Source organism: Protopterus annectens, chromosome 4.part0 (genome assembly GCF_019279795.1).
Source record: "Protopterus annectens isolate FY-2018-M chromosome 4.part0, PAN1.0, whole genome shotgun sequence".
In the NCBI taxonomy this organism is placed as follows: domain Eukaryota; kingdom Metazoa; phylum Chordata; order Ceratodontiformes; family Protopteridae; genus Protopterus; species Protopterus annectens.
This window is the reverse complement of record NC_056733.1, coordinates 1,871,922,040-1,871,945,751: the sequence shown is the minus strand read 5'-3', so window position 1 is coordinate 1,871,945,751 and position 23,712 is coordinate 1,871,922,040. Positions and strand designations below refer to the sequence as shown.

At 39.9% G+C, this 23,712-nt stretch overlaps 1 protein-coding gene across 2 annotated transcripts in view; it reads right to left on the bottom strand.

Annotated features, from left to right (window-relative positions):
• Positions 1–23,712, bottom strand: part of PCDH12 (protocadherin 12) — a 134,445-nt gene that overhangs the window by 42,865 nt on the left and 67,868 nt on the right. For both annotated transcript variants that reach the window (XM_044069540.1, XM_044069539.1), the window contains one exon: positions 8,502–8,593. In XM_044069540.1, the coding sequence (XP_043925475.1) occupies positions 8,502–8,593 (92 nt within the window). The remainder of the gene's footprint in view (positions 1–8,501; positions 8,594–23,712) is intronic.

The window sequence follows — 23,712 nt, the reverse complement described above, 5'->3', positions numbered from 1 at the left end:
AATCCAAAACTCATTTCATTCAATTGAAATTCATGGAAAACTGTAACAATTGTGTAATAGACAACTAGGACTACACATAAATGCATGTAGATACTATTCTGGCCAATTGTCAAACAGGTGGTCACTGTTACCTACACAGCATCACTGCTGGTGCACTTTCTGTTTGTGTGCCCGCAGAATGTCACTGTGTCTGGGCTTTTCCCTTTCCTTTGAGGCAGAGCGAGGTGGAGTTAAGTAAAGGGGTATGAGGCAACCTCCCAAACAGGGCCTGCAGGCTGGGCTTTTTAAGGTATATTGTATCTGTATGAGATTTTCTATGAATTGTGATTTTATCAAATGAGCTTTCAATTATTTTTTTTGTGAACTGTTATTTAGTAAAATGGCATTCAGTGAAAAGCTACATATTCCATTTATATTTGTTCTGTCTATCTATCTATCTATCTATCTATCTATCTATCTATCTATCTATCTATCTAACTATCTATCTTCAAATAGAAACATCACTACAGCAATTCTATACAGTTAGTAAGGCAGAAAAATAATTTTCTTTGTTCTAGCATATGTTTCCAGTGACGCTAGTTATTTTATATAATCCAGGGCAAACTAAGACAAACAGAAAGAAAGTAATATTGTTAAGCAACCCTGATCAATTAAATGAAATCACAACCACTTATGAGTCATTTAAAATGAAAAAAAAAAGTGTTATACATAAACCTTCTTAAATACTTTTGAGGAAATTGCCAGCACAAACAAACCATACCGCCCACATCACAAAGTCAAGCACAAGATACATCCACCTATGCAGAGGTCCTCAATAAAAACTTACTTAAACAGCAGAGACCTCTAAAACACATTCTCAAACATTCCACACACAGCACCAAACACATCGTACACAGCAGACAATACACCAGTGTTTCACAAACACAGCTGATAAGGCATAACAATAAACCAATGCAGCTCATAAGGCATAACAATAAACCAAACATACTAGACATTGGCAACTCAATTGTGAGAAACACACAATGTCTCCCTCACCAAGCTCGACAAGAAGAAGGTCATGATCAGTTGTCTGTCTGGTGCCAGAATCTGCAACATCATGCACACAGTTAAGTCTCTCCACAACAGGTACAAGTATGACTCTGTCATTGTTCATGTTGGTGTGACTTGAGACATACCTTCCTTGACTATATGAAAAGAGACATGATTGACCTCTTAGAGTATGTGTCCCAGGCAGGTATGACCCTAGCCCTAAGCAGCATCCTACCTTCACCAAGAATGATACCACAGTACCACCAAAAAATAACTGACTTCATCAATTGGCTTAATTTCTGGTGTCTTTCCAAGGGAATCCAGTATCTGTCTGCCTGGGATGACATGGTTGAAAGGCCTCGATGCTTTGCCAGAGATGGCCTCCACCTGTCACCCCTGGGATTCCAGATGCTGACCAAGGCTCTTATCTCCCCCACTGTGCCTTTTTTAGGCTATGTCCCAAAGACAAATCTTCCAACATAAAAGGTCTGACAAAAAGCAAATTGAAGGTCATGCTGCTTAATGCTAGGAGCCTTAACCTGAAAATGCACTCACTGGAAGATGTCAATGTCTGTGCTTTCACAGAAACCTGGTTCAGGGCTGCAGACAGTACCCCTGCCTTACCAGACTATACCTCATTCCACACATTCTGACCCCAAAATGAGGTTGGGAAGACTAAGGGTGGTGGAGTCTCTATCTTCATTAAGGACAGGCACACCTTCAGACTGGTTTGCCAGCATGATGCACTGGAATTACTCAAGGTACAACTGACAGCTGCCAAGTCACCCATCCAAGTTATAGCCAGCTATTGACCCCCCCTGCATGACTCAGGATACCCACTCCTCCTACCTGGGCCTCCTTGACTCCATCAAGGTACTCCCTAACACCCTGATCCTTGGTAACTTCAACTACCCCACCATAGCCTGGGTGAATTATTCCTCTACTAATGCACTCACCCAACAATTCCTTGACTTCATCAGCTCTAATGCACTAGACTAGCTTGAGTCATCCCACACAAGGGAGATAAAATTCTGGGCTTGGTTCTCACCAACATGGAAGACCACTGCACCACTCCCATAGTATGTTCTTCCCTGGTGAGATCAGATCATTGGTCTGTCTCATTTGAAGTTTCTATCCCACCCAACCCCCCAGCTGTAACCAGGCTAAAAAACTTCTCAAAAGCTGACTACAATCTCCTAAGGGAGGCTATCAGTAGCTTCATACCACCGCCCCCTTCAGGGGATGCAGACAACTATGCTGAACAGTATACCAGTGCAGTATACAAACACCTGTACAACTGCATGGACTCAGCCATACCCAACAGAACTAAAACCTGCTCCTCCAGGAAACACAAACCTGTCTGGTGGACATCCTCTATCAACAGACTTTACAAAAGAAAGAAATTATTGTCCAAGGGTAAAAAGGAAAACATTTCAAATTGGAACAATTCCCTCCTCAGCCTCAACAAGCAAATTAGATCACTAGTGAAAACCTCTAAAGCCAATTATGAATTGAAACTAGCCTCCGAAAAAAAGGGAAACCACAAAGCCTTCTTCAGTTATGTCAGGAACCTCCATGGCAATGCCCAGGTTTGTTCTGAATTAGTACTTAATGGTACCACTTACACTGATCCTGTTGACTTAGCCAACCTGCTAGCAGAAGGGTTCAGTGCAAACTTCACTCCCCTATCCCCCCCCAAAGGCCAATTTGGCATCCCCAGTACTTGTCCCACACCTCACATCTCCATAGATCAAGTGTTAAAGGCCCTCTCCAAGGCAAAGAACACAGTTTCCATGGGACCAGATAGTATCCCAGGCTGTATTCTGCACCATCTCTAGCAAGAACTAGCTTTGCCATTGAGCACCTTATTCAACCACAGCCTAAGTACAGCCTTCATTCCAGCAGAGTGGAGAACTGCCATTGTCATCCTTTTGCACAAAGGTGGTGCCACTACTGACCTTGGAAACTATTGCCCCATTGGACTGACAAGTCTGATCTGTAAAGCCATGGAGCTTATTATTATGGTTCTCATAAACAAGGACATAGGCAATCTCCAAGCACTTGACCCCACCTAGTACGAATTAGTCAAGGGCAGATCTTGCCTGTTGAACCTGGTTGACTTCTTTGAGACTGTCACCAAGGCCCTGGATGAGGGAAAGTCAGTACATACAGCTTACCTTGACTTGGCCAAGCCTTTGACATAATCCCCCACTCGGGCATCATCGAAAAGCTAACACAATTTGGCATAAATCCCTGTCTCATCAGGTGGGTGGTCAACTGGCTCACTGATAGGACCCACAAGGTCAAAATAGGTGCCTCCACCTCTGACAGCAGACCTGTCACTAGTGGCATTCCCCAGGGATCTGTCCTGGGACCCCTACTGTTTGGCATCTACTTCTCAAAGGTCCAGGCAAAGACAAAAGGCCTGTGGCTGATCAAGTCTGCAGATGACTGTAAGTTGGGTGCTGTCATTGACTCCCCAAATGATATTAACATACTGCAAGAGGATCTCACAGTCACAAATGACTGGTGCCAAAGTCATGGCCTTAAGTTAAATGCAAAAAAAAGGATTATACCATTCTGCAAAAACATGGCCCCTACTGATTACCACATCAACGGCAACACCCTAAGTACACAACCTGTGGTGAGAGACCTGAGTACACAGATTGACAACAATCTCATATTCGACCATCATGTAGCGGCAGTGGCCAGAAAAGCCTTTTACATGGCTCATCTCATAAGTAAAGGGATTACATCCAGAAAAAATGAGGTTATTACCCCTCTGTACTCCTTCATTAGGCCAATAATTGAGTACAATACCCTGTTTGGTATGTACCTCTCCAAACCCCTGCACCAACTGGAAAGGCTACAGAAATACCTCACAAAGAGAATCCATGGCCTCCAACACCTGTCCTACGCAGACAAACTCAAATAACTATCACTCTACTGGGTATCGTACAGATTGCTCAGAGGTGATCTGTGTCTTACCTACAAGGCAATATCGGACCCTGCCCTACTAGAGAAGTCTACCTCCTCATGCATTACCCACTTGAAAGGCCTAAATCTAATATGCAACATCAACAAAACCTGCTGGAGAGGCAGGTTTGTCTTCCAGAGGCTGCCCCATCTCTGGAATAGACATCCCATACATGTCAAACAGAGTACCTCACTGACCCTCTTCAAGCTCAACCTTGATAAGTGGATGGGAAACCACAAATTTGTCACAGGGGTTTCATCTGTGTCCCTCATCGACATGGGTGACAGGTGCTGACTGAGGTTTCTTTTTTGGGGATATGATCTTGGCTAGGCTTGTAAGGGCCTCAGGGCCATTAACCTAGTAGCCTCCTAATGTCCTATGATCCTATGAAAGAGCTTCCTGTAGTGACTGAGGAAGAGAATTGCAGTTGGCCATTGCAATTATAGTGCAAGCTTTATCTCCTGATAATTGAAGTCTGTCACATTTTGCCTCTGGTTGCAGATTGAAGAATGTGTGACATACAGTACAAATGAAATCCCATTGGACAAAGGGATACAGCCTTGACTGAAACTGATATGACCAAGGTTTTCAGTCTGGTCCCTGAAAAAATTGGCTAGGGGTAAAAAGGAGTAGCAATTTTGCTGGGTGACTTATCCTTGGGAGAAGGACATGGTTCCTGGCAAGGGCTTTAGCCCACAGTAGAATCTGTTTCAGTCTTATCATAGTGAGGATGCATACCTGCAGATCATCCTTGCCTACAATTACATATTCCATGCCAGGTTTGTGGGCAGGAAAGGGAGAGAATATAAAAAAAATCTGAAACCCCCAAGAATGACAGCTCTTCTCAGTCTGTCTCTGCAGCCAGCCAGTGGGGGAAACAAATCAAATTAATGAGGAAGGACTTGGTGGTCTAGACAATCAATGCAAAACTAATAAATAAGCAAATGGTGTGTGTGTGTATGTATATATATATATATATATATATATATATGTACACACAAGAAATCTTGCAGGTGAGGCTGATCCAATTATTTTTTCAGTTAGTAGGCTGATGGTAAAGATAATCTACCATTATAGAGAAACTAGTACAGAACATAAGGATGACATGGATAGGATAACAATTTTGGAATTCTTCTCAGAAACATGACTGACACATTCTGAAACTGGCTCCAGTTGCAATAGTTCACTGTTAAATACAGGATTTCAGGATCTCTTGATGATTCTACAGAGAAGAAGGTCAAAATGCATGTCCTGATGATAGCAGATTATTAGATTAAATAACCGCTCCAATTCAGATAGAGTTTGTCAGATTGCAGAAGCCATTTTATGTGATATCATGCATCTGGAGAAAAATCAGCAGTCTGGTATGCAGACCTATGTCTAGACTCCCACCACATCAGAAAGCTAACAAGTCACATCCTCATGTAAAAGTTCACTCATCATTCATAATCTATTCCACAGTTAGCTGATTGAAATCTACCTCAAGTTTCATGCTGAGTTATTGTCTGGTCTTAGACCTTAAAAAAGGAGCTGACAGAGAATTTGCGGTACTAGGTGCAAAATAAAAGTACATCCAAGTAACATACATAGCAATGGAAACTTCTTCCTCATACCTTAATGAGCTCTCACATAGACAAGAGTTCATTTTTGTCTCAGAACAAAAGGCTTAAACCTTGGATAAGAAAACTTTGCATCAAAGAAAAGCATATTAGATTCTGAATCTGTGGGCTCTAGAGCAAGAAATGAATGAATCTTTCTAGTAGACTATATTTTGCCTACAAATAATTTAACAAAAATTGGCATCAGGTATTATACAGAGATAAAATCAAAGGAATATATATTTGCCTGATTTTCTTTCATTCAGATGTTTTCAGGCCTTTTGATAGATGCTGACTACAAATAGAAGAATGCATAAAATTAATTAGATGTGCTTTCAGCTGAATAGCCATATACTTCTGAAAAACTTTTATGTCAGGTAAATATATAGCTAATGGGTCCAATTCCAGAGTTTTTAGTTTTCCTTAATAAAGAACTGCTGCAATCTGTCTAGGTAGGAACAGGCCAAGAGTCTAGTAGTTTATCAGAGAAAGTAAGGTTGTGGACTGTAAAGGAATGTCATTCTTGACTTCAGAGTTTGATTCAATCCATCTGCACCAACATACTCTGCAATTCTGAGCAGGTCATTTATCAGGCCATGTTCTTGGGTCATTACTGGGAAGTGGATCTGTACCCCATTTAGTTGGTTAAAAAATGCACAAAACAAAGAAATGGTGTCATTCTATAACTTGTAGGGCAATCTGGTCATAAATAGACATAATAGGTCCATATGGTGCAATAAGAGATAAATTGGTGTGAGCATTAAATTATACTGAGCATGATTCAGTCTGATAGTGGGCATAGCATTTTCTATGACCCTGTAGTTATACTGGTGGTCATAAATCAGATACCAGTCCTGGATGAGATTATGTTTGCCAGTTAAGAATAAAACTGAATAATTTTATTTTACTAGCAATATATTTCTGTTAAAAAGTTAATTTTTAAACTTAAAGCAATTTACTTACTGCATAATAACTTGTTTAATTGTCTTTGGATTATTTATTTCTGTACATCAATTTGTAAATGTCATTCCATTAAATAACATTTATCTCTGTTATCCATATTCTCACAGAGTTGAAATATGATGATGAATCAGCCTTTCTAATGTAGAAAAGTCATACCTCTCAACCTCTTAGAGTGAGAAATGTGGACAAAGCCATAAATAATGGGGGATAAAGGCCCAAAAATATGGACAATTTATTAATATTGCTCTTACAAGCTTAGAAGGTTGATAGAATAACAGGTTTTGTATGTGTATGAATTTTCTGAAGGGTATGAAGTCTAAATCTCAAATGTCTGTCATTATTTTCTAACTCCAGTCCTCAAGATTTGGCAATGAATTGCCAGAAAACTACAATTTTATGAGTAACAGGCCAAAACTATGAGGCAAAAATCTGGACAGTCTGCGAAAATCTGTACAGTTGAGAGGTATGAATTGAAGAGCTGATTTGGCTGGTATGTTATTACAGCAATCTCCTTGGGCAGAAATGCTGGAATCCTACTGAGCATCATATCATGGGACGGCAATTAAAGTTTGTACACTCAAAGGAATAAAATGTTCATCAAATTGGGTGGGAGGGTGGCCTAATGGTTAAGGTGTTTGCCTTACCAACACAAGGTGCAGGGTTTGAGTCTCACAAGGGATAATTGGCTAGGCTTACAATGGCTCGTAAGGGCAGTTAGCTTAGTACTAACCTATGAACCTATAACCTATAAATGTGTTTCAGCTTTCATGTCTTAAGAGTCAGTTTTCTGAGCTCTGCATCAGACTTGGGGGAACTTGGCACAGAATCAGAATGCAATCACATATTAATATGATAAAAATATTTACTTTGAAGACAACTATATCATATGGTAATATCAACCTTCATTCTTTTTCAAACCATAAACTTGTTCAAATCTTATATTTAATAATTATTGTGAGGTCACACCCTTTAAAGGGCACTATTTAACCAAGATCAGAGGTAAAAGATGGCTTGCTGACCAAGTTGAATTAGATATTGTTAGACTTAGACCCTGCAGAAGTCCTGGGTTTGAGTCCCGCAACCTCCTTTTACCTGCTGTGTGACTCTGAGCAAGTTACTTTACCAGTCATTGCTTCCCAGTCACCAATGAAAAGGAATTGTCTGCCTGATGGGCTTACCCCAGCTAACAAATATTTTTATGATGCCCTTACCAGACCCAGACTGACTCCCTCCTTTGATTTCAAGACCTGAAAAGGTAACTTTATCTAGAAAAAAGATTTTTACATTAGTCACAGTGGAAATGACATGTAAGTGACAGTGACTGCATTAACAGTACGTATTTAACTCTCTTCAACCTGAAAATTTTCAGTATGCATCCTCATAAACCTAACGGAAAATTTCAGGGATTCTCTTTCAAGAAGAGAGTTTTGCAAACATTTCTTGCATGTATTCATGCACTCATTTAGGCAAGGATCTGTGCAAGAATATTTCTGTTATGCATGGACATTGCTAAAATATCTTAAAACATGGAGTTCAAGGACAGGTTTATAAATCTATAAATCTAAGTTGTAAGGTTCAAGGGTTGCCCAGTTTAAGTCATTAGACGAGCAGCTGAAGGAACAGAACATGCAGTAATCACTTTCAAGAGATGATGGATGCCTTGAATGTGACTGTGTCAGGAGCCAGATCACAGCTAGTCACATTAGTTCCTACTCAGATCTGTCAAAGTTCATTTTTACAATCTAATGTCAAATGTGGCTTGCTAAACAATGAAAATAGAATTTGCAGATCTGACAAACTGTAGTCTATGAAGTGGGATATCTTTACATGAATCATGCTCAGCTCTTCATTTACAGTTAGGTAGCAGCACTGATTAATTTCTTATACAGATAGTTTTAAATGGCAGCATTTCAAAAGAAAATGACAGTGCTGACCTGATTGTTTTGGTAGAATACTTGTTTCCTCTGAAGTTCGGTCTAGGCTGGAACCGGCCTTGATGCAGCAACGAAAGCAGCTGGGAGACCTGCTGTTGAAGAGGAAGTAAAGATTGAAACAATGACTGAGCTGCACAATTACTATTAAATATGCTTCCTTCCAGCATGTTTGTCTTAAGAAATACTTGGCTATTTCTGTAGAGCATTCAGTGTCACAAGAAACAATAGTGTTTACACAGCAGACGCTTGGCATCGAACATTCACCCTGTCAGCATGGCTGGCTGATTACACGGCAGTAGTCTGGAGAAGTGCACAACAGGACATGAGTTTTCATTTGAGCATAACAACAGCTGACAATATATCTCAAGGTTAACAACTAACAGAATGTTATGAAAACAATATTATCCCATGTAATAACCCATGTTTCCTTTTGTTTGCTTAGTGTTTAGAACATTTATTGCTTAAAATGAAAAGTTTCACTACCACCCCTAACTTTCAGATATTCTTTACTCATATTATTTTCATGTGTCCAAGCATATAGTTAGTTAAATCATTCTCCACCCACAGCAGCTCAAAATCAGTTTGGTGCAGTTCTTCCTCCCAAACCTCTGAAGAGTAAGGTTAGTTTACTGATATGATACCTGCTGACTGCTAGGGGCTAATATTTCTGCAGGTAATCCAGTATGGAGCGCTTTATCCTTATTTGAAATATTCTATTTAATGTAGCTACTTAAAACAAAACAAACCATAGCTCATTTATAAGACTAAAGTTAAGCAGCTGAACCTTTCTTCTATTACAGATGTTTATATTACACATATTTCTCCTCACAGCACAGTTTTACAAATTCAATTTGTGAGCAAGCAGTTCTTAAAGTCTTAAAAAATCATTAATACCACACAGCGGAAAAATATATCACATTTTTTTTAGAAAGACACTGAGTTAGTTTTATCCAGATTCATTGTCAGCCTCCTTCATGCACCTTTACAGTATTATTTAAGCTAATTTATTTAGTACTGACTTCTATCCTTAAAGATAGCTTATAATTGCATGTTTATATCTTATAAAGATGAAGCTACCCTTTTAAAGTACATCTTAAATATCTAATTGACAAGTACTGGCTCTGTTAATAAACTGGAAACAACATTTGTATTTCACTTTGTACAAATTCAAACATATAAAACAATGTTTGACTTTAAAGTTCAGCAAATGTTGTCTGTGAGTGGCAAAGCAACTCACCCCCACTGCAAAAGGCTGTACACTGTACCCCAGTAATATAACTAACTCTATTTTAGCTCAGAGAACAAAAATTTGTACTGATTAGGATCACATTAATAATATATTGCATCCTAAAGGTATTAAGCATTCTATAGAAGGTTCCCACCTGCCCTGCTTACTACAGAAACTGGAACATCAATAGCTAAAAATGTCCTTGAATCACATTTCAAATATGGTCTACTACTAATATGCCTAAATTCTCAACAAAATATTGCTATCTTTCAAACAGTTAAGAAAAAAATTCAGATTCAATCATTTATCTTTTAAGAAGCAACATACAGCTGTGATGTCATACAGAAAATCAAACGGTTAGCAGTTGAGGAAAGAGCAAATTTTTTTTGCTAAATACTCCAATCTATAAGCTATTATGTGAAAGCTTCTACTACTGGAAAAAACACATTAGCATCCAGAAGCCTCCAGTCTTACCCAAGAAGTAAAGGCATCTACAAATACTGTGGCAACAACAACAACAGGAACAGCCTTCTACAAAGCTGCCCCTGTAGCATGGAATACCCTATCAAGCAAAACACAAAAAGCTAGTAAATTAAAAATGTCAAACATTCTTGAAAGCATACCTTATTAGCAAATATAAATGTAATTATAGGTGCCTAACCTATCCTATCCTATTGAAAATCACACTATACTGAGCAATGTGCAACCACATTGCCACATATAGATGGCTATGTAACCAGTGAAAATATGTAATTAAGTTGTACGAGTATCCTTATATATATTGCAGTGATTTTCATAATGAATTCATGTAAAAGCACAACTATTGTAGTTATAGGTTCATAGGTTCATAGGTTCATACTAGGCTATCTGCCCTAGGGCATTTATAAGCCTAGCCAGAGTGTGTTTGGCTTTCGCCACCCATTTTAAATTAATTTTGCTATGCCTTTTTTTGAGGTTAGTATACTGTGCCTCTGTCTAACAGTGACACAGAAGTGATAGCCGAGGTAAATCTACGATCTCCCATCCACTCATCAAGATTCCTCTTGAAGAGAGTCAATGTGGGACTCTGCCTAACCTGGACTGGGATTTTATTCCAGAGTGAAGGGAGCCTCTGGGTTATGAATCTGTCCCTCCAGCATGTCCTATTTATTTCAGTGCTGAGGTTCAAGTCTCTCGAGCGCGTAGCTCGATGGGATTTGGATTTTCTGAGGTGCAGCATGTCCATTAATTCCGGGTTGGACATGGCTTTATACGTCAGGCACAGATCGCCTCTGAGCAGGCGGTATGCCACTGAGTACAGCTGGAGTTTCTTTAACCGGGCAGCATATGGCATCTGTTTGGGCCCTTTGATCCTCTTGGTGAGGTACTTTTGGGGTCTTTCCAGTTGCTGCAGGTGTCTGGTAAGGTACATCCCAAAAGGGGCATTGTACTCAATTATGGGCCTGATGAGGGATGAGTAAAGAGGCACGATGACCTCCCCTGATCTAGATATGAATCCCTTAATGATTAGGTGGGCTATATAAAATGTTTTTCTAACCACTTTGGCCACGTGGCTGTCAAATGAGAGATTGCTATCAACTTGGGCCCCCAGGTCCCTAATGACTTTTTCTGTACTTAATGGATTACCACCTATGTGGTAATTTGTGGGTACTTTGTTTTTGCCAAAGGGGATGACTATACACTTTTTGGCGTTTAGCTTGAGGCCATGGCTCTGGCACCAGTTGTCTGTTTCTATGAGGCCCTTTTGGAGGATGCTTGTGTCGGCTGGAGAGTTGATTATGGCGCCCAGTTTGCAGTCATCTGCGAACTTGGTCAGCCACAGTCCTTCTGTGTTTGGCCTGTACCGCCGAGAAATATATACTGAACAAGAGAGGTCCCAGGACTGAGCCTTGTGGGATGCCACTTATAACTGGTTTGGAGTCTGACATCGCTCCAGCAATTCTAACCATGTGGGCTCTGTCCTTGAGCCAGTTTGCAACCCATCTAGTGACATAGGGGTTTATATTTAAGCTGGTGAGCTTATCTATAATGCCTGAGTGGGGTATTGTATCGAAGGCTTTTGCGAGGTCCAGGTAGGCTGTGTGGACCACCTTCCCCTCATCAATGGCCTTGGTGACTATTTCAAAGAAATCGACCAGGTTTAAGAGGCAGGATCTGCCCTTAACAAAGCCAAACTGGGTAGGATCCAGTGTCTGTAGGTCCCCAATATCTTTATTTATGAGGTCCATGATGATCCTTTCCATAGCTTTGCAGACCAAGCTAGTCAGGCTTATGGGGCGATAGTTTCCAGGATCCGTTGAGGTACCACCTTTGTGGAGAGGGACCACTGTTGCTGTACGCCACTCTTTGGGTACATATCCTGTAGTAAGGCTAAGACTTGAACACTAGTTTTATGTTTGGGTTTAGCTCTTCTTGGAGTTCATGTAGGACGCAGCCCAGGACACCATCTGGTCCCATTGATGCTGTGTTTTTTGCTTTGCAGTGGGCGGCTCTTACCTGAGCATCTGAGATGTCAGGAGGGCAGCACTCTGTTGGGATAGATATTTGCCCTTTTGGTGGGGAGGGGAGTTTGCACTGAACCTGTCAGCTAGGATGTTGGCAATGTCTGTGGGCTCAGTGTATTTTTTGTCATTTTGGACTAATTCTGAGCATATCTGGGAATTCCCACCCAGGTTCCTAACATAACTAAAGAAAGCCTTGTGATTATCCTTAGTGTCCTGTGCAATTTTTCTCTCGAAGCTGGCCTTAGACGATTTTATGAGTGCCCGTAGTTTTTGCTAATACTGATCAGAGATGCCTTCCCTTTTTGGGATTTTGCTCTATCATGTAGTAGCTTCCTCCTTCTATTGTATAGTTTGTTTATGGCTGGGGTCCACCAGACAGGACGTCTGCCTTTGGAGGATTGGGTCTTGGTTTTATTTGGGATTACATGATCCATGCATTCCTGAAGGTGTTCATAGAATGCGTTTATAAAGGATTCTGCGGTTTGGGCCGTATTTTCCACAGGCCCGGGGGCTTTGAAGGATTCCGCCTTGGTTTTGAGGCATGTGAAATTTGCTTTAGAGAAGTTTTTCACTGTCATTTTCTGGGCAGGGGGTGGGGTCGGGATGCGAATATCCAGTGAGATTAGTTTATGGTCTGATCTTACCAGTGAGGGATACACTTCTGGTCTGGAGCATAGTGTCCCCATGTTGGTGATGATCAGGTCCAGTATGTTTTCCCCTCTTGTGGGAGTGGTAACAAGTTGTTCCATAGCATTTGAGTTTATAAATTCTATGAACCTTTGGGCTAGGGTGTTAGAGCTAGAGTAATGCTCCCAGTCTATGTTTGGGTAGTTGAAATCGCCCAATATAATGGTGTTTGGAAAGACCTTCATATTTTCCAGTATTCTCAGGAAGGCCGAGTGGGGTTCCTGTGTTTGGGAGGGTGGTCTGTAGCAGGCTATAAACTGGAAGGCAGTTTTACTCACTGTTAGTTGCACATGGATAGTCTCTGATGCTTCGTGCTGTGCCACCAACCTGGAGGTGTGGGTATCTTTGACGAATATTGATACTCCCCCTCCTTTTGTGGTTCGGTCCAAGTTTTGGGGCTGAAAAACATGGTATGAGGTATAACCTGGTAGTGCTGGGGTGCTCTTGGGAGCCTTGAACCAGGTTTCTGTTACTGCACAGACATCGATGTTCTTCATGCTAAGGAGAGTTTCGAGTGCATGCATCTTGAGGTTTAGACTTCTGGCGTTGAGTAGCATTACTCTTAGTTTCTTATCCCTTGTGATACCTATGGAGGTGGGTTTGTCTTTTGAGCCCTGCCTAAAAAAGGCACTATGGGGGTAGCAAGAGCCTTTGCCAATATCCGAAAGCCCAGGGGTGACAGGTGCAAGCCGTCCCTAGCGAAGCATCGTGGCTTGTCGAGCATGTCATCCCAGGCTGACAGGCATTGGATCCCCTTTGAATGACACCAATACTTAAGCCAATTGTTGAAATTGATCATCTTGTCTTCATATTGTGGCATCATTCTTGGTGAGGGTAAGATGCTACTCAAGGTCAGGGTCATACCGGCCTGGGCTACATGCTCAGAGAGCTCCTCTATGTCTCTTTTCATGTAGTCCAGGGAGGTACGTCTCAGGTCATTCCCACCAGCATGGACAATGACTGAGTCATATTTGTACTTGCCTTGGAGTGACCTGAGTGCTTGTGTTATGTGGCGGATCCTATAGCCCAACAGGCAGCTCACTGTGACCTTCTCCTTGTTCAGCCTGGTGAGCGGGACGTCAGTGTGCCTGACAATAGAGTCACCTATTACAAGTGTATCAGGTGTGTTGTTTAGCCTTAAGGGCTGTGACTGTTCGGCACACTGGCTTTGTGAGCTATGTGTTGCACGTGTTTTGTTTTGGGGTAGCGGTTGCTTGGGTGCCTGCTTTGGAGGTCTCTGCTGCTTAGGCAGATTTTTATTTAGAGCCTCCGAGTATGTTTTTGTGTGTTTATGTGTTTGGTTTGTTGTCATGGTAGGTCTATGTGAGACTGGAATTGTAGTGAGTGTGGTTTCCTTCTCCTCCTGACTGGTTATGCCAGTACTGAGTTGAGAGAGCTTAGCCTCCAGTTTGGCTATATGGTTGCATCTCTCACGTGTTGGAATTTGTTGGGAGGAGGAGAGGGTTGTCTGTATACATGAGGCAGTTGTAACATTGCCTCAAGATTCCCAGATTCACCAGCTGGACCGGAGAGGAGATTGACAACTGACCTTTGGACATGCTAGAATAGTATTGGGAATTCCTTTATAATTGAAAAAAAGGGCCAATGGGGAACAAGATACTCAAGGGGAGTTTGTGAGGGTGTAGTGCTTTTAATTTTTTAGAGCTGACTTATATAATTGCTTTAGTGAGCAAGTGCCAGGTAACTTAAATGCAATGTGCAACTGAACTGTATTAGTGCTAGTATCCTTATGCAAAATGCAGTAGTTGTGTAATTAACATTCATGTGATTTAAAAGCACAACTATTATAGTTACTGAACTGTGTTAGTGCTAGGATCCTTGTGCAAAATGCATTAGATGTGTAATTAACATTCATGTAAAAGCACAACTGTTGTAGTTACAGGACTGTATTAGTGCTAGTATCCTTGTGCAAAACACAGTAGTTGTGTAATTAACACTCATGTGAAAGGACAACTACAGTAGTTATTGAACTGCCTGTGTTGGTCATAATGTAACCTGAATGTAATGTTGGTCCGAGATGTAAGTCGGAAGGTAATCTATTTGCAAACGTTGTTACTGCCTCTTGGCTTGACTCCTAGCTGAAAACAGTCTTTGGACTAGTTCAACACATCTGTACTAGAAAACATCCAGGGGGCGGTCATGGTACTGGCTGATAATTGCAGCCACCCAGTGAAAAGAAAAAAAATAAATAATTGATTGTTTTTGTTATTTTACTTTTTTTAAAAGCTAGCTTTTGATCGAGGAAAGATTTGAGGTCAGAACTGTCAGCATATACTATTGTCCATGAACGGAGTTGCAAGAATATCTGATTGTTAGCTAAAAAAATGAAACTGGCTTACTCTTTTTGCTGGGCTGTTTATTAAAAGGCCTAGAATTATTACAGTTCTTCCTGCCTTTTACAGAAGGCAGAAATGATGTTCAGAAGTGGCTCACTGAGCTGCTCTATGAAGCACAGAAGCTGTTTCTATTGGTTCAGGTTGCCTTAGGAAAGAAAAAAAAGTAAAAAAAAAAAAAAAAAAAAAACGACAGAAAAGAGAAAATAAAAGCAAAAGAAAGGGAGGTAAAGAGAAAAGGATAGAGAAGAAAAAGTATTATTTCCTTTTTTCTCCTTTTCCAAAAGGATGAGATGTTTCAGTCTGCCTGCCATCTGCTTTGATATTATTTTTTCTCCTGCCTCATAGATCCTCATCCACTGGCTCCAGGACTAGCATTTGATTGTCCCATTTGTTCTACAGTATTGAGGGTCAGGCATTCCCAGGCTAGGAGAGAGCCTTATGGCCTATTTCTCTAGGAAGTCCAATTGGCCCATATGTTCCTAATGGCAAGAGTTGGGTGGTATGGAGTGGGCCGGTTTGCTGGTCCTGTGGGGCAGCTTACTTCCTCTGCAGGTGGAGCACCCCCTCTCACCCATGGCAGTTTGCTAAACTTAGCAATTGCTGCCCTCTGAGGAGACCTTGGCACATGGATGCAAGTGCTTCATGTCAGTGTGGCTTCCCTAGGCCCATACTCCATGGGTGAAACACCTAGACTTCCTGCTAGTTGCCACCCAGGTGGTGGATCTGAGCAACCTTCCTCCCCCCAGGATGAGTGAGCTGGCAGCTGCTGCTCACTGTCATCCTTTCTGGCAAGCTTCTATACGTACCTGGGTCACTAATGGAATTCAGGTCACCTGTGACATTGTCAGGGCTTTATCCCTTTATGCCAAAGAGCTGGCTGCCTGCCTTCATACTCTTATCTCTCTGTATCTAGCACTGTACACCTTATATTAAGACTACGTTGTTAGTACTACACCCTCTTATGTATTTCTCAAGTTCAGCAGAGCTCACTGTGATGATGGGTTATTTGATGGATGAAACATCTGCCCTCCTAGTGATGGCACAGTTGGCCTGCTAAAGGACTGTATGACTCCAAAAGGCAGCTTTGGATCAGGGTTGTCTTCTTCTTCAAAGATTATTCCTCTTCCAAACTTATTAAAATGATTCTCTTCCTCACTTTCTACCCTACTTTAATTGTGGGTCACTTAAGAGACTTAAAAAGAGGTCTCCTACATATCAACATAATATATATGTGTGTGTGTGTGTATATATATATATATATATATATATATATATATATATATATATATATATATATATATATATTTAGCGAGCAGCCTTTGCAAGAAGTCTTGATTCTTGACGAAAACCCTGAAGCCCTAGACAGGGGCCTAGAGAAGTAAATATTGTGGGAAGAAATATCCAGGCAATTGTTATGGCTAGGCTTGCATAGGCCCTAGGGCCGATAGCCTAGTACCAACCTATGAACCTATAATCTTCTGGCCATCAGAGAGTGCTGAGTTAATGATTATTTTTGTCTGCCTAGGTATGTTCACAATAACTGTCATTTGTTCCAACACAGCAGATAAGGGTGTCAGAGTAAAGATGGTGCTGTTTTTTTAATCAAAAAGAAATGCAATTTTCAAATCCATTTTGTCAAGGAAATTAATTCCCCTAGTGACTAGGCTTCCAAAATGGGTGTTACTTCACATTACACTATGTAGCTGTACTAGAGTTGCCATGGTTTCAAATACACAAAGAAGGACATTTTTTATGGAAACATGAGATTTTTGGAAGACAAGCTTTACCCTCATCTAGTGCAAAGGAATGGACTTCACTTTTTGCAAGAATAAAGTTTTACTATTATAGAATTTCAATTGTTTATTTTGTTTTATATAATATTTAGGTGTTTTAGGTATAAAATAGTTGTTTTATGCAACTATTAAAGGAAACTTAGAAAATATTTTTGTCTTAACATCTCAAAACATTTTTCATGCTTTTTTGCAGGCCACTACTGCCCAAGTAGGGATTATTCTTCATAAAGAAAAATGGGTGGCAACACTAGGCTATACCACACCTAATATTGGGGCTACTTACATTCTCACTTCCTTTTCCCTAATATTTCTCAAAGAAATGCTACTTCAAGCATTGAGGGAAATGGTAGAAAAGTGATTTTACTAAGAGATTTTAATTTTAACTGGTTTGGCCCAAGTAAATTACAGCTTGGTAGACTGGTTTCTCTCAAGAGCCAAAGGCACCTAGTCATGGAACTCATAAAGGTATCTTCTGGGTTAAGGCCAGGCTAGTTTGCTGGGTGCTGTCCTTTCCAATATTCCTCACAGATGCAATGGCTCACGTTTGGATGACCAGGTTGTGCTGCTCACCCATACCTGCATACCTAGATTAGAGGCATCTGCACAATTTAAGCTAGTACCTTACTGTCTTGGCAGTCCCTGCTACTTTAATAAGGTGAATATTGTGACTTGGACTTTTTTTTAATTTTAACTAAAACAACTGCCATACATACATGTTCTTTGTCTTTAATTATTTGAACTGTTCTGTTGCTTTTCCTCTTTTTAATTAACATTTTTTTAAAAGTATTATTCAGGAAGACTTAAACATTTTATACTATACCATGAAGTCTTCCATTACAGTTTTTGGTTGACACATGGGCACACCCTCCCGCTCACAGCCATCTGTGTTATATATCTTAGCATCTGAGCAGTGCATTACAGATTTTTTTACACTTATTTTGTGAAATGTCTCTTTTAGCCTCTGGAAAAGAAATGACACATTATGTTTGCTGTTTCTATTTACAGATGGAGACTAAAGCTGTGTATTCATCATCGATTGATTATCATTAGCCCCTGACAAAGGACTCATGGAGTCCACAGTATTGAACAGATTTTGTCCTGGTAAAAGTTAACATATCATCTCTGTGTTTCACTGGGGTCACTGTTAGTGGTCATCATGGCATTCCCCCTTTATCATTTATATTTTTCCATGCATTCTTACAGGTCCATTGTTTTTGAGACTACCACTCCCTTAGAAAGATTGTGCACATATATGTATCACTTTCTATGCAATACTTTCCACTCCCTCAGGACAGTTGGGCCTGTGTCTCCTACTCTGTTTGTAAAAAATATGATCATTGTCAAATAAACAAGTAAACAAGGATGTGTTGTAGCTGTGGCAATCTCATTTACATTTCATTGTTTTAAACTAGGGTTTCTCAAATAAAAATTACCCAGCGTCTTCTTACAGATTGAAGACGTTGTATACTAGAAAAATGACAGATAAGTGCGTTACCTTGCCAGAAGCCTATAAAGTACATTAACTGCCTCCAGAATAGACAGATTGTATTCATGCAGAGATGAGCACACAAATAAGCACAAACACAGAAAAGTTTATCATGTATTCTACATGTAACCTTATGTATTGAAACAAATATTATGCAGCATTTCCTTCCCATGTTAAATTTTGGCTTGGTTTGCACTAGGAACAGTGAGTCAGATAATGTAACAACCTGCAGCTGCAGAACAAAGTGGCACATTCATGTGAAATGTGGCTGCCCTTTGGGGTGGATACTGTTTTGGAACTATCAGTACTTAAAATTGCTGGATACAGTTTTCTCCACCCTAATGATAAACAAGAAATACCATTCAAAATATCAGTAAAATTACAGATTTACTTTATTATAACAGCGAAAAAACTACAATATATTTTATAGTGATGTGAGTATGAAGTTCTTTTCAAAACTCACTGACAAAGAAGTTATAGTATTTATCAGACTGTACTTGTCAAGTCATGGTTCTCTGAAGTCATCATTGCCAGAAATACAATATTTGAAGCAAAGCCTGTTTCCTCAATCTGAGACTGATGTTGCAATTATATATTTGTATTTACTCGCATTAGCTGTTGTCCTACAGTGAGAACAAGTCATATGAGGGGTATGTATTGGCAATGTACACCTTACAGAAAAGGTAGAGCATTGCTAGTTCCTCAAGTACTTTTTTTCTTAAACTCTGTCTTTGGGAGGTGTATTTATCATTATTTTTCAGAAAGATGTTCATTATCTTTAATCTTTACTTTAACAAGGTGTTTATTGCTTTATACTATACACCAAAACATTAAGCATAAATAAAAATTGATACATCAGGCTAAAGAAAGGAGCGTTAGAAGACTAAAATGTAATTAAACATTAAACTGTCTTTCGGCTTTTCCCCGATTAGGGGTCGCCACAGCAGAACTCCGGTCTGCTAATGATTGGCCGGCCCGGCACCCAACCTTCAAAGAAGTCACACCCACACACGCATGCACCTAATTCAACAATACAGAATATATATTAAATATCATATAACTAATGCAGGTGGATGTAAGTATAAATGTTTTAGCAAAGGGTTTATATAAACTATCCTAAAGAAACAACATCATTTTTGAGATTGTATGCCCATTAACATGATTTGAAGAAGGCTGCCTTAGGAAACTGTCTGCTGTCCCATTGCTGTGGCTGCCAGCCAGCTGTTGTTCTTACAACAGTTCTCATGATGATTTATACTGGAGATTTGCTCCTACTGAACAGTTAGTTCAGCATTATGTAGCAGTAGAGAACAAATAAACTGTTGATATTCATGAAAAAAAATAGTTTTTGTTTCGGGAATGTCATCTCCAGTCTTAAACGTACCAATTCCCAGTTATACCATCAACAGATATGGGTATCATCTCAGGGTAAGGTCTGGAAATCATTTGCCTGCTGACTCAGGTGTTGATGAACTGCATATTGAATGGTTGTCCACATTAAGAAAAACAGATCAAGAATATTAAAACATTTCCACTCACTTTTAAGACCGCTGTTTCAGTCCTCACATCAGAAGAAAATGATGTATAAATGCACTAGTGTGGATCGACTACAAGTACCCAAGTCCCAGGGAGTTTACTACCACTATCTCATAGCCAGGGACTCAGATGTCTTGTACCTTATTTGGCTACATGTTCATCTGAGGTGCAGCAGTTGTGGGGAGAGACTGGGAGTGCAGTTTAGGGTGTCCAGCAGTGATCAGGCAGGGGAATTTAGGTTTATGTTTAGGAAGGGGACAACTTTAGGTTTAGGGACTGGGATGGAGTTAAGGGGATGATTAGGAACCTTTGGTCTAGTTAGTAAGAAGTAAGGAAGGATGTTTTTAGGTTTAAAGAGTAGAAAGAGTCTTAGGGTTAGGAAGAGATCAGAAATGTTAGGTTTAGGGAGTGGGAAGGGAGTTTAAGGTTTAGGGAATGGGAAAGAAGTTTAGGGTTATGGAGCAGGAATGGAATTTTATGGTTAGGGAGTGATCTGGGTCTTTAAAGTTAGGGAGTGGAGTGCTATAGTTAGGATTAGGGACAAGGTAGGAATTTTAGGGTTAGAGTTAGTGTTGTGTTAGGGCTATTCTGTTCAGTAGGGTTTGGTGGTGGGAGGACTAACTAATTCACTAGGAATGGGTTAGTGGGAGGTAGGGTACTTGCCAGTTAGAACAAGTGGCAGCAGGTGTGTTGTGTGTTGCTAGCACAGGAGCACTTGTAGTAGTCTCTGCCAACATGAACCGCCTACATTTGTCTTCTCTCACCTAAACAATAGTAGAACTTGATGGATATGAGTAGTACGCATGTGACATGAGAAAGCATGAGTGAGCCTTTTCTTCTACTATGACAGAACACTATAGTGTCCAAATGATATAAGAAATCAGCATAATGAGTCCACAAAGACTGACATATGCTATGTATAATCAGATACAGCAATACCTCTGAGAGGTGAGGCACATGTTCCCACTGAATAACAAACAAGGCCTGCACCTCCATGGCAGTCTCCAATAATGTACCATTGGATGGAGTTTGCAGGAAAGGGAATATGAAGTAAAATTTATGCACATGTTGATCCACGAAAGCAATTTTGATAACATCTATTACTCATTATGAAACAAGCAAGCAAGCAATATTTGTTGACTGAGTCATTCTCCATTTGTTATTGGTTCCTTCTGAAATCCACTGGCAAGAAACAAATACACTAATTGTTTACTGGCTGTGACGTATGAGCTATTAGAATTCCAGCTTGTGATGAATCACTGGTAAACAAATGTAAAAATGAAGAGTATAACTGGGAGAGCCTATTAAATTTCAAAATTTCATCAACCTCTTGCCTTAAGGAAGGAGTACAAATGGATTAAACACATAGTGTTATTTTAGCCCTGGATGTCTTGAAACTCACAGAGAATCAGCAATAGAAAATACTTGTGAAAACATTAAAAAAAAATCAGACAATTTTTTTCACACTGCCTTCAAACAAACATTTTACCCCATAGATCTATTCGCTAAAGGATATATTTTTTTTGGACATAGAGTTCTCTTGGGTAGCACAGTGGTACAGTGATTAATGCTGTGACCCACACTGCTTTTTTGTGGCTCTTGCATATCTACCCTTATGTCAGTGTGGTATTTTGTTGGGTGCTCTAGTTTTCTCCCACTTAAAAGTTGCAGCAAAGGTAGATTGGTGATCTCTTAAATTGCCTTTACGGGTGTGTGTGTGTGTGTGTGTGTGTGTGTGTGTGTGTGTGTGTGTGTGTGTGTGTGTGCGCATGTGTGTGTTTGTATGTATGCCATATGGCAATGAATGTGTGTGCACAGGTGTGCCTGTCTGTCCTTCATTGTATTAGTAACCTGTTCAATATGATTTTTTTGTTTTATGCCCACTGAGTACTGAGAACATCTGTGACTTCCCTAAGTGCATAGCTGGGGAATGAATGAATGAATACTTTTCTCTTATAGGCACTGAATTAGATAAATAGTTTAATCTATAATGATTGTTATATATAATGAACAGATAAACTTCTAACCAGCTACAAAGCAGCTGTTAAAGCAATAAGGCACAAGGGGTGTTTATTGTAGGGGTATTATTGTATGCCTAGGGGACATAGTGCAAGACATAGGGGACGTAGTGCAAGACATCTTCCATGGACTTGCAGTAACAGCTGTACCACGCACACTCCCAATTACCTTACTGCACTTAAAAAATGAGAATCTGCATTTTATACATGCAATAATGTTTAAATTGTCTAGTTTCAGTAACAATTATACATTTGATATTGTATTTTGAAGTAAAATAGTCTCTTCGCCAAAGGTTACATATATTTTTGTGGTAGTAAACTACATATTCTATTTGGATTTTAAATGTGACTGATGTTGCGTGCATGATGTCTACAGATTTTATTGTAGGTTTTACATCAAAATACCAGAAAATATCAGAAACTGCTAAAGTTATGAGCAATGTATCAATGAAATTAAATGCATTGGTGAAATTTGTTAGTCTTTTTTTCTAAAAATGTTCAGCGTACTTGTTTTATGGTTCATCCTCACAGACAATGATACTATGATACTGTCATTGCATCATTCCATCAGGAAAGGTGATTCCACATTTTAAGTGCAAAATCTCCATAGTGTAATTGTAACATGACTTTTGTGATAGAATAGTGTGATGACGGCACAGTGGTGCAGTAGTTAACATTGTCACCTCACAGCAAGAGGTTCTCCGGTTCGATTCTTGGCTGGGGTGCCTTCTGTGTGGAGTTTGCATGTTCTCCCTGTGTTCGCATGGGTTTCCTCCCACATTCCAAAGACATGCATCTGGAGCATTTCTCACTGGGCCTCCGCTGAAAACAGGCTCTGTGGAACCTAGTCGGACATTCCCGGTCAACAAATGTAAAATAAATAAAATGACAATGAAACATTTTGCAAAGTGGGGTCTAATAGCATGTGAAAATGTATTTATTTATATTTTAACTGGTTTGTCCCTGCTGGGCAATGCCCATTTTGATTTGACCCAGAAAGTAAAATAAAGCAAAAATACAGCCTCAATACTGTCCGAGAAAGACAAAAACTTAAGCAAAACTTTATATGCATGTGAAGTACAGTTTTGTATACTAACATTTACAAAAACTGAACATATGAGAAATTAGCAATAACAAAGTTTAAAAATCACATGTATACCAGCAGAGCATACAACAAATAATGAGTTAAAGTAAAACCTTATACAGTACTGGTACAACACTGTAGTGGTAAGATACACAGTATATGAGAAGGAAAGGAACTGTGTGATTAGGTGTATAAACAGGATGGTCCTAAGGCAGTGAGGGGAAGAGTAATAATGTATAGTTGAGGGAAATTTAAGAATATAATATTGGTACCAGTGTACTGCAAACATGTTGGTAGTATTTTGTTATGAGGTAGACTTATAAGGTTGGGTAGTTAGAAGGGAAGTAATAGTAAGAAGTCGGTTAAAGACTTAAACAGGTTATTGTAAGTAGTATAGTACTACCCATAGGCAGGTTCCATTTGTTTGGTCGGCAATGTGTTTGGCTGATGTGTTAAGCTGAATGTATTTGGTGAACTATACAAATGGTTGACTTGTGTGTGAGGTGTCAGAGTTAGTA